Source organism: Hakea prostrata, chromosome 8 (genome assembly GCF_041222555.1).
Source record: "Hakea prostrata isolate BN-2017 chromosome 8, UWA_Hpros_2, whole genome shotgun sequence".
In the NCBI taxonomy this organism is placed as follows: Eukaryota; Viridiplantae; Streptophyta; class Magnoliopsida; order Proteales; family Proteaceae; genus Hakea; species Hakea prostrata.
The window spans coordinates 45841164-45853598 of NC_142607.1; the positions used below are offsets into that span (position 1 = coordinate 45841164).

A 12435-nucleotide genomic window follows, 5' to 3' on the forward strand; every position below is an offset into this window, starting at 1 on the left:
GATTTAGTCCAAGTCATTTTTAGTTCAAAAAAAAAATTGTATTTGTTTTATTTGTGATATTTAAAAAGTAAATTAATTAAAAAATACTATCATTTTTATGGCTAAAATACCTTTATAATTTTTTATTTTTTTTCTTCAATGGCATTGATTTTTTTAATTTGGAATTGGAATAAGCTTCTAAATGAATATACCACAGAATTATGCCTGGAAAAATAAGAAATTATCTAAAAAAATATTTCAAAAGCAAAAATAGTTATTTCTTTCCAAATCCAATTTTGACCATGGGGGTGGGCGTATACATTTCTTAATTTATCAGTTTTTTTATTTCCAAAAAAAAAAACAGAAAATCATTGCTACTCTTGAAATGATACATTAATTCATTACCAAAAAAAATGATACATAATTGCAGTATTAAAATAAGCAAAATAAATAGAAAAAGTAAATGTGGATAAATAAAAGGGAAACTGGGGGCTCTAGGTTGCCGGAATAATCGCCGGAATGACACCTGTCGCCGGTAATTAGTCGTCTTTTTTTGACCGTTTTCACAGAGACTTGTGGCCATAACAGTTGAGGTTTGAGGGTTAGTAAACGTCGTTAATATAGAGAGAGAGAATCACAAACCAATGCTAAACTTAGAGGGAGAGAAGAAGAAGCTCGAGGACCCAACAAAAAAACTAGAGACCCATCCATCTCTTTCGCATTTATATATATATATTACACCCCCTTTTCTCTTTCTCTCATTATCTCATCATCTCTGCCTAAAACTTTGATCTATTGGGTTTCTTTCTTTGATTAGAGAGAGACCTGGTTTTGATTTGCAGAGATTGAAGTAGAGAGGGGGAAGGGAAAGACTTAGTTTTTCCTTTTCTTTTCCCCTCTTCCTCTTCTGTGTTTGATTTGGATTTGGGTTTCTTTTCATTGTTTTCTAATTTATTGAGGATTTGAGGCTTAAGAGAGTGAGATCTGAAGTGGGTTCTTCTTCTTCTTCTTCTTCTTCTTCTTCTTCTTCTTCTTCTTCTTCTTCTTATCTTCCTTGCAATTGCTTGTTAAGGGAATCTGGTGGGTTCGGGTCTGTAATAGTTATAGAAGGGAATGAGCGAGTGACTGACAGTCCAGCTCTTCCACATTGCCTTGCGTAATTCAGAAGGAAATTTTTGCAGAAAGGGAAAAAGAGAGAAAGATTCGTGCTCTTTTTTGCAAAGAAAATCCTTTAAATCCTTGCAGATCTAGTTGTATTTCCTTGGGACATTGTAGGTATAGCTATATGCTTGTCCTCCTCAGCTTTTGAGTTTTAACCCTTGTGGGTGGGTTCTCATCTACGCCTTCTCTGTTCATCTAGAGAGAGAAAAGAGTAAAAACAGAGAAATGGCACAGCTTTCTGCCACAGACCTTCTTCCTCAGTCGTTTCTGGCTACGAGAGATGACATTACAGCGCAATTTGGATTCATCTTTGCTCAGATCAAAGCGCCTCTAATTGTTCCACTGATTAGGCTCGGTGTTATAATATGTTTGACCATGTCGGTCATGCTTTTCATCGAACGGGTTTACATGGGTGTGGTCATCACTCTTGTAAAACTCTTCGGACGAAAACCTGACAAGCGATACAAATGGGAACCCCTTAAAGATGATGAAGAATTGGGTAATTCAAATTTTCCCATGGTTCTCATCCAAATTCCAATGTACAACGAAAGAGAGGTCATTTTCTATCTTCATCTTCTCCCTTGTTCTTCTTTCAGCATTGCAGCTTTGTGTATTTCTGCATTTTTTTTTCAGGCTTTCTGACAATGTAGGTCTGTGTTTATTCTATATTCTGTTGCAGGTTTACAAGTATTCCATTGGAGCTACTTGTTGTCTTTCATGGCCTTCAGATCGAATTATAATCCAAGTCTTAGACGATTCCACCGACGAAACCATCAAGGTCCCAAATCAATCCAAATCCATAAATTTCTTAACTGTTTGATAGTTTCCAATCTGTGTTAAAAGTTAGATACAATTACAGACCCGGTGAGCAATCATTAGCTCTAGTTATACTGGTCAACCCAAACCCACATTTTTATCTGAAACAAGCTTGGTTTTCGATCTGGATCTTCCTCTGTTTTTTAACCCAAAACACCTTTTTCCTTTTCTTTCCAGATCTGACTTTTTTTTTTTCTGGGTTTTGCATGGAAATGCAGGATATGGTGCAGATTGAATGCCAGCGATGGGCAAGTAAAGGAATTAACATCAAATATGAGGTGAGAGATAACAGAGTTGGTTACAAATCAGGAGCTCTCAAAGAGGGAATGAAACGAAATTACGTCAAGGACTGCGATTATGTCGCTGTTTTCGACGCGGATTTCAGACCTGAACCAGATTTTCTCCATAGAGCTATCCCTTTCCTTGTCCACAACCCTGAAATCGGTCTTGTTCAAGCTCGCTGGAAGTTCGGTAAGCTTGAAAGCTCTTCCTCCTTAGATTTGATTATTCCCTTAATTTTTAATTAATAATAATCATTAATTCTAATTACTCCCCTTAATTACTTCTTAGCCTCCGAAGTGTCGGTGCTGTCGTATTAGTTTTCTTACGCTTTTCGCACTTTTTTCTCTTCTTTTCCCTTTCTCGTCAATTTTCCAATCTCACTCGATGGCGAGATTTCTTGCCAAACAGCGGATGATGGAGGCGTGTAGGTGACCCACGCACACAAAACGCGCTGATCGCGCTTGGGACCATGAAGCACATATGGTCCTTTCTCTCCACTACCATCTGATCGAGACCCATTTTCATCAGTTTACCGTAAATCATGTGGCTCCGCGGGACCCACATCCAATCGACTCCGTTACCAAAAAAAGAAATCTCTGTTTCTTTGTGACGGGTTGGGTTTTTAGTTTTACAATGGAAATGGAACCAAATGACTTAAACACCCCTGATCTTAAATTGGTAAGGGTAGTAATTGTAATATAAAGAAACATTGAGGGGTATAAGTGTCAAATTAGGGTCTTACTAGGGCTAGTGGGCTACTCACGTCGTGTCACTTATATTTTAATAGTGGGCCCAGTTTTGTACTCTTTTGAGTCTTTTCTGTTACGGCGCATCACCGACACTGAGGGTTTTGTTATTATGTTTACCGTGCATGGTTTATTACGACGTGGCTGTGTTTTTACTGGTTCATCTTTATTTGCAGTAAATGCGGACGAGTGTATGATGACTAGGATGCAAGAAATGTCGTTGGATTATCATTTCACGGTGGAGCAGGAAGTCGGTTCTTCCACTTACGCATTTTTCGGGTTCAACGGTACTAACTGTAGCCTTGAGCCCATAACGGTTTTTTATATTATATTTCTTTTTCTTTAAATTAAATATTTGAAAAAATAAAAACAGGAACGGCTGGTGTGTGGAGGATTCAAACCATCAATGAGGCAGGTGGTTGGAAGGACCGGACCACGGTCGAGGACATGGATTTGGCGGTCCGAGCCGGTCTCAAGGGCTGGAAGTTTTTGTACCTGGGTGATCTCCAGGTATGTAACCATTTTTTACCGGTTGAACCAGATCACACCCGTGTGTACCAGTAAAGTAGGCCATGTGGGTTTGGTCCACCATAGCCCATCATTTTCAGACCAGACCAAAGTTAGGCCGGTGTTGGTCCATCCATTGGTTGGAGGTTAATTGAAAATTGAAGGGCAAGTCTTTTATACAAAGTAATGTTATGAAATTGTTTACCAAGTTAAGGATTTCAGAATAAAACATGTAGATTGCATGTAACTCTGCAGGCTCTGTTTGGTGATAAGTGGTTATTTTTAGTGTATTTAATACAATTTAGAAAGATTTTCTATATGTAAATCATTTATATTCATAATCTACAATTTGAATTTATGACAAGGAGGAAAACCAGAAGCTCTTATCTTTCCCTGATACACTGGAAAACCTTATTGTATGATAGGTCAAGAGCGAATTGCCAAGTACTTTCAAAGCCTACAGGTTCCAGCAGCATCGGTGGTCATGTGGACCTGCTAATCTATTTAGGAAAATGGTGATGGAGATCATAATGAACAAGGTCTGTTTCACTCTGCACTCCTTTTACTACATGGAGTTTTGGTTGATATGGGTCTGTTCATAGACATTTGACAAATTTTTTTCTTTTTTTCTTTTTTTCATTGGCAACTGTAGAAAGTGACTCTGTGGAAGAAATTATATGTGATCTACAGTTTCTTCTTTGTTCGCAAGATCATAGCTCATATCGTCACCTTTACCTTCTATTGTATCGTACTTCCATTGACTATTTTGGTTCCTGAAGTCGAGGTTCCAAAGTGGGGAGCAGTTTATATCCCTTGCATCATTACCATTCTTAATGCAGTTGGAACTCCAAGGTTAGTTTCCTTGCAATTTCTTTTCACCTTTGTGGGTCATTGCAGTTAATGGAGTTTTATGTTGCCCTGTTAACCATCTTAATCATCTAACCCTGCAGGTCAGTCCACCTGTTGTTTTTCTGGATCCTTTTCGAGAATGTCATGTCTCTGCACCGGACCAAAGCAACACTCATTGGTCTCCTAGAGACAGGAAGAGTAAATGAATGGGTTGTCACTGAGAAACTGGGAGATGCTCTCAAGGCTAAAGCAGCTGCTCCTAAAGCAGCACCTAACAGACCTCGATTCAAACTTACAGAAAAGTAAATTTCTTTCCCCTTTGAATTCTCAATTTCTTTCACTCATATGAGAAATCTCAAAGTTACATAGAAACCTTTCTCTATGAATCCACTTATGTTGTAGAGATAAGCTCCTTGACATAATCTTGTTCTTCTTGAGATAGCACAATTGTGGACTCTTAGTGTCTCCTGCTAATTGATCTATAAGCATAGAGGATTGGAAGTGGAGACACTGTTCTGTCTTCTTGTCACCAAAGTTGTGCAGCAGAAGGAACTGCATCTGTAATGTAGCCTCTGATGAAGCCATCTTCACTATGGATGTGATCTTGGCACAGTATATTGTAGAATGTGAACTAGGTGTAGCAAAATGAACAGCATGTTTCAACCATCCCTGAGGGGAGTTGTTCTTCTTCCAACTTTTGACATGCTTTGTTCTCTCTTGTGCAGGCTTAATCTGCTAGAGCTTGGATTTGGAGGTTTCCTTTTCTTCACTGGCTGCTACGATGTTGCATTCGGGAAAAACAACTATTTCATATACCTTTTCCTTCAATCTTTCTCATTCTTCATCATGGGGTGTAATTATGTAGGCACAATTGTCCCCAGCTGATAGAGAGACTCATTAGCTGAATACATTGACAAATTCCTAGTGGTATATGTTTTGTCATGCCTCTCTCTCGCTCTCTCTCTCTTCTCCAAAGTCATCTACATGGGAGTTTCACAGAAGCATTTTTGGGATTTGTTACTGTTCTAGCTTATAAGAAAAAAAGGCCGGTCGTTCTTTCGTGCTTGGAAGAAGCAGGTGAATTGTGCCATGGAGGAATTCTATTGTGAATACTCAAGAAGCAGGAACATAAGACAAAAGTGTTGTTTTCTTGTGAATGCATTATTTTTCAAAGGAGAGAAGAAGCAGAAGAAAATAGCTAGCAGAAGGAGCAGAGAGGGTATGACCCAAAGTAGATAGTGTAAACACCTTTGCAATGTTTGTAATTGTGGAATTTTGTAGCTGCTTGATTTTTCTGTTCTTTTTTATTTTTATTCCCTACCATTTTAGTTTTCCTTTTTCTTTGGTTATGTTTGTGAAACAATAAGCTCATGGAAGTATGGGAAAATCAAAATTCATAGTTTCTTGTTGTCTGCTTTCTCTGGTTCTGTTACATCTAATTCTCACATTGTACTTCTGACGGAATCTGAACCCCAACATACTTCACATGTCTTCTCAATGTGCAATCTTCAGTGGAAATCTAAAAGCAGAAGATAAGAGTGGGGGTGGGCCCACCCCCACTCTTATTTCCCTCTCAACTAAGCACTCTCCTATTGAAATTTTGAGTTTTAGGGCTTCCTCATAAATTCTTACCCTCTATTAATCTAAACTATTGAATTTCCTTAGCTTACAACCCAGAAACCAAAGGACCATACCTAAAAATTCTGACTCTATTTTCTTTCATATAGGGCAGAGATTTTCTAAGATACCAATGAAAAGGGGAGAGAGTTGTTTAGTTGAATCCAACATTTCGTCTTTAAGAAGAGAAAATGTCAGCGTGAGACCTTTAAGTATGAATCTTTTACTCATATGGAGAGGTAATTTTTTAATTCACATGATTAGATTTTTAACATATGTTCAATTTCAAAGCAAGAACATTTTTTTAATAAAATAACTAAAATATAACTAAACCATGTGGTTTAGAGCAGATATTTTCCATTAAAAAAAACTCTTAAAAGAGGTTATTTTGAAAAGGCAAAGGATTGAAGATTCCTTTATCCCATTATATGATGCTGTGAGACATCATTGATTTCCTATAAAATAATAAACTAAATCTCCAAATGAAGCCTATTTAACAACATTGGAGTTAGCAAGTCCAGTTAGAACTCCAGTTAGTATAGTAATGAACAGGACAAAAAGGCACACAATCTGATTTGTTGTCCTTGATTATTTTAGATCATTGAATCTTCCAAAACAAGTCAGTTTAATATGTAATTATTGAAGTTTGTAGCATAATCATCTCTCACTTTACAAACTTCTAGGCAATGGCAGACTGGCACTCACAGCAAGGTTTTTCTTGGGGAAGAAGTCAGAATAACTCCCCTGGATCTGATACTTCAGAACCCCACCCCCCAAAAAGAGAAAAAGATTAGATGTACTCCTTTTGTGATGGATCTACAAATTGATGCAGGCAAACAATTCACTTTACCCCTTAAGCCACCACTTAGCCAACCCATCTTAGGTAACATAATGGTTCACTGAGTCGTCAAGATCTACCCATTACCCAGATTGGCTTTTGGCAACACAATCATAAACCATCATCTAAAGCCAAAGCCAAAGCCAAAGTCATTGACAGAGACCAACATGATGGGCACATGGTCCTGCTAGAGATGGCCTTGGATACATAAGACATTACTGGAAACACTTGCTTGGATTTCAAGGTAGCAGTAAACCCTTTGATCCAAGATTGGTGGCTCAAATGGCTGGAACAGCCAATGTAAATACGTAGTCTTTGATCCCCAGGGTAACTCAAATGTCGTAGTTTGGGTTCTTATGTCCTTTTTTTAGCTAACATATGCTTGAATTTATGATAGGTTCCATTATTGTAGTGAATAAGGTTGCATTTGGTTTACATTTTGAGGTTGATATTGCATTCTGAAATGATTATATTCACTGTTTTTGTCATCCCAGTGCGTATAGTGAACACAAGTGAGATCAAGTTAGACCCTATGGGGACAAGGACAAAGTGGAGATGATGATCATGTTGATATTTCTTTGCTGCTAATAACAGAAATGCTCAGGATTGCATCTAAAGTTTTTGCATTTCTCCTCCTTTTTTGGCAAAAAAGAGTAATTGAATGTGAACGGTAAAGTAAAATAACCAAGATGTGGGGCTCCGTCTCTTTCAGTCCTTTGATCAAACAGGACTTGGGGAGATCAGTTGGTGTAGAAGAGGACAACTTTGCTTTCCAAGGCTTCCCAATTGGCCCTAGAGTCATTTACTCATGATGCAGGGTTGCTAGCAGCAAAAGAAGATATTTTTCCAATTTGGAAGCAATAATCTATGAACATGGCTGATTGGACCTCTCCTGCCTAACGCGGAAGCAAACAAAATCAATTCTTTGGTCCACAGACATGAGTGCAGGGAAAAACAGTTGATGGGGTCAACATCGATGATTCCTTGCTTCTTGATACTAGTGATTTTATCACATGGAGGTGTCAGGTTTGGGTATTCATTCATTTGTCACCTACACAAGATTAAGTATGATGAGAAAGACTGAAATGTTGCCATTGGACTCAAATAGGCACTCCCTCTTCTACTGATCACAACAGATCCGGAATAATATGTTCTAATGGATTTTCCCATCTCAACATCCATCAAGAAGACTGAGTTGAAACATTTCTAACCTGGGTCTGGAGCTAAACATTACAGAATGTTTAGCTCCATCAATTCTTGAGGGTGGTTTAGAAGACTCCAATCCCTGAGCAAGAAGCCTCATGGAATAGAGTTAACAAAATCATTTGCAGTTACCACCAAAGCGTATGCTTGGTTGGCAATGATCAGCACCTCTTAGTGAAAAAGTCACGGGTTGGAAATGACTGGCATCTCTTAGTGAAAAAGCCACGGATTAGACCAGTCACAAGTTGGTAATTCTCTATATGCTCTGTTCCACCCCAATTTCCTAGATTTTGAGTGGTATACAGTATTTAATTTCGGAGCACCTTGTGAAGGAAGGGGGCCCTCGGATTAATAGAAGCAAGAGCTAAGACAATCTTGGAAACTAACTGTGCAACTCAGGCCAGCCAATAAGAATTTTGAGCTAGAATTTTAACTGCACCGACCCAGTCTCAGCTGAGCTCTACTTGTGAATCGTCAATTGTCCAATCCAGCACAGACTGACTTGCATCCAGATCTCCCGATGCAAGTTTTCAAACTTCAATAGAAAACAAATCTGCAAATGAACATAGCTATGACAATTCAAATTATGTTCCTACAATAAGATATGGGAAGATGAAAGTGCCTATTATAGTTGCTGATTCTTCTCTTGCATCCCAAGTTGACCAATTCGTTCTTTCCTTCTTTCCTTTTCCATTTTTTTCACCTCCTTTGTCTCCTTTTATCCACTCCCAACATGAGCAGAAAGAGAATTTTCTTTTGTGGGAGCAAATCCTCACCAAGCATGGTGGGCTAGGAGCCTAAACTCTAGTTATATCCCTTACGACTTTTGTACAACAGTACCTTCTTCTTGTGAGTTGATAACATTGGACATTTCTTCTTAAGCTCTACAGTACCAAGGGTGGTTCAAAGTCCAAAAAGAGGCAAGTGCTAGAACTCCCAAATTACTAAATGAACTGAACAGGGGCATCAGAAGTACAACCAGACCAATATGTTCAGTATTGTAGAAAACAAATAACAGAGAATAATATACAGATATGCAATTCAGAGTTTAAACTAGAAAATAATCTCAGAAATTCACAAGAGATCAGCCAAAGAATCAATTTTGAGAATTACCCCAGAAAAAGGAGGATACAAAGAATCCAAGAAAGCTGAACTTCAATAAGAAAACAGGGGATGCACCAAACGTCAAAATAAGAAGAAAGAAGAAAACTCGAGGAAGAGGTTTCAACAAGAACAAAAGACTCAGGTCTGATAGCGAGAGAGAAGAGAATCAGCCAGCTTCAACTCTAGTAACAGCAGTTCAAATTTCAAAACAAACTCAAAGATTCCATTCACTGGTTCCAACTAATATTGATCATGAGGGATGGGAGTATTTCTATAAGCAAAACCCAAGCTCATTTCAACTTAAACTAGAACTTCATGTTATAATCAGAAACTGAGAAATATCCCAAAGCTCAATTGGATTCAATTGATCCTACTGACAGCTGTATATAGCTCCGATATAACTCACAGACAGCAATTAGACTCCAGTTTCTATCAGCAGTTAAAAATCCCATATTTGACTTTCAGGGTACAAAATAACCCCAGTAAAATACTAAATCCCTAGACCCATCCTATTTGGACTGACGACCAAATTTCTGCTGGGTTTGCCCTGTCCTGTGCTTCTAAACTGGATATCACTAATGCATTAAAACTTTTAAAGCAGCATTAGACTATCATCAAGATATTAGGTACCCAACGCGATAATATTTGTTCCAAATGATCTCTTATATGGTGAATAAAAATTCAATGCAATAGCATGAGTAAATACAATATTCCCTGTACAGCATGAATCAATGCAAAAGTGCCTAGAGCCTAGCTTTATGTATTCCAAATTAATTTATGTTCTATTCACTACAATTTATGAAACCAGAGAATGAAAAAAGAACTTGAAAATCAAGCTGACTAAAGTTGGACATGAAGTAAGAAAACCAAAGAGAGAGAAAGAGAGATTTTTATGCTCAGAACAGTATCAGAACAGAAATTGAGAGCATAAACTAAACTTGTCATCAATGCAGTAGAATAAGAGAAGATTTCCATCTAGATCCTTTCATTGCTAGACTGTGGAGGAGCTATGTTCCTAGAAGGTGTCGGTGCACTTGGGAAATTCAAGGTAATTGTTCTCCCACTTCATGTAATAGAATGTTTTGAATATGTGAACTCCGAATGATGTCAGAAGATTCAAGGTCTAATGGAATTAAAAATAAATAAAAATTAGTTTTTCCTTCATATATGGCAAGCTTTCTTTCCTTTTTGAAGAGTGAAAGATCTGCAGTTTTATCAGCATAAGCATATTGGTCAGTCTTAGGTCCTAATTGAAGACACCTCAATTCCTGATTCCACTAATCAGGAGTGGAACTCTGCTTGGTAACACTGGTGTGATTCACATTCCCAGATATCAGAGAGGCCCTAAATTATCTGAAAATTAGGAAATACAGAACATAAAAAGTATGTTGTCTGCTCAATAGAAAAACACTCTGAAGCAAAATGAGGTAAAAATGATAGAGCTTTTCCCGGTAATTCCCAAGCCCCACCAACCTCACATATACATACAACATGCAAACTCCGATATCTCTTTCTGCATTGCCCTTGAGCAACAGCCACCACAAAAATTAACATTTGACACTTCGCTGCTGCAACATTAAAAATCTTCTTATTGACAGAGGAAAACCAGAGGTTACATTCAATCTCATAGGCAGACCTAGCTCATTGAACATTACGAGCATGTTGTGCAGCCCATTTATGGTTAGCAGGCCCACTTGAAGACATCCGAGGTGTGAAGTCAAGATAGCAAGGGAGTAGCTTAGCTTGGCTCCATGTATTAGGGAGGAGCCACAGCTGCCATAAACATGTATGAAATTATTAGCACGGTTTGAATCTTTTTCTGATTTCCTTTTCACTCAAATGGTTGTTGCTTTCTGGTTGGATTCTGCATTTTTGTTAATCCTTCTGCATTCAAACTGGGGAAGCATCAGCTGCAGTAGGCGGGATTCTTTGAAAGCTATTGTATTGATTTTGTACACCTTCTCTATTCCTACTTGAAATTTCAGGAGTTGTTCACAAGGGCCAGGTGCAAAAACTTCAAAACAAGTTCTGATAACTTTTTTCATCGAATATCTGACCTAGATAAATAATTAATTCCAACATGAAAGTATCTTGTCTTATTTCTTTTCACTGCTCAGTAATCCTTATCCTATTGTGAATATTACCCCCACCCAAAAAATAAAAATGTGAGCAAGCGATGAATTTCTATCCATTCATGTTGTACTCTACAGATAATCTTATCCAGGCAATCCTAACAGGGTTATGCCAACTGCTGGTAATAAAGCTAAAAAGGAAGACAAAAGGAAGATAACACCTGTGGTAGGCAATCGCCAAATTAAATCCACCAGGTTCTGGGTGCACTTACTGGTTGTACTTACAATTGGATTATGGATACAGAGTAGAGTGGTTTTGGAACCTCTCTTCTTTTCATTTCTTAAAAACTACTTTGATGTGTGGAAATTGAGTGTTCTACCTAGAAAATGACATGTTGCTACTCATGTTACAAACCAACCACATGGATACTTCAAACTTACCCTCCTCGTTTGAGTATTTCTATTTTCAATGTAAATGTCATATCAGAATTCAGACAAAGAAATGCAAAGCAGTTCTACAGGAAGAATTTTGGGGAAACCAACTTAAAGAAAGGCCAAAGTAGGGAAATGCCATGAACTAGGTAGATTTTGGACTACCACAATTGAAAATGGAAGGTGAATGCCTCCACAAAGGTGTTATCTCCAGTTCTCCACCAAATTAGGCTTCCTGAAGTTCTGTCCCACTACATTGGAAAATAAAGGGTACCTCCAGAAATTGGCTTAGAAAAGTTTGTTTTTAGAAATCAACCTTGTTTGCTTATAATTGTGTGAATAGCATTTTAATAGCTAAGGTCTGTTGGAATTCCAGAAGATGGAAACTATAACTTAGTTTGCTGTATTTACTAGAGGTTATTAAATATGAGAATAAGAATATTAACTATGAGTGGAGCTGTAATTGAATTTCAATCAGTTTCCTGATGGGTTGTTAATTTGTAGCACTAAGCCACTAAGTAGTTTTATTTTTGCCATTGTATCACACACTTGCCTATGATATATTGTTAAAACTGAAATAACAGCATAACAATTCCAAATTATCTTCTTCTCTTATGTTGCAGCTTTAAAATGATTTCATCTAAGCCTCTACATGACAAATAATATAACTTTTTTATAGTTTAGGGGAACAAGTAAGAAGTAACAAAGACTGTTTGAGTCTGATCTATAATATGATGATAGAATTCAACTGGAACCCTTCATGGTGTAGTCATGTCCATATTACTCATTAATAAGTTATCATGCCATGAGTTCATTGCTTCCTAAAGGT

The 12435-nt window shown here is 37.7% G+C and overlaps 1 protein-coding gene across 1 annotated transcript; it reads left to right on the plus strand.

Moving 5' to 3' along the window:
- The first annotated feature begins 645 nt into the window (after window positions 1-645).
- On the plus strand, window positions 646-5739 carry LOC149008189 (glucomannan 4-beta-mannosyltransferase 9-like). The gene is made up of 9 exons (XM_089166477.1): window positions 646-1695; window positions 1820-1918; window positions 2175-2427; window positions 3161-3271; window positions 3358-3494; window positions 3917-4030; window positions 4144-4343; window positions 4442-4642; window positions 5066-5739. The coding sequence occupies exons 1-9, from the start codon at window positions 1366-1368 to the stop codon at window positions 5223-5225; spliced, it is 1605 nt and encodes a 534-aa protein (XP_089022603.1). The 5' UTR covers window positions 646-1365; the 3' UTR covers window positions 5226-5739.
- Window positions 5740-12435: the final 6696 nt, after the last annotated feature.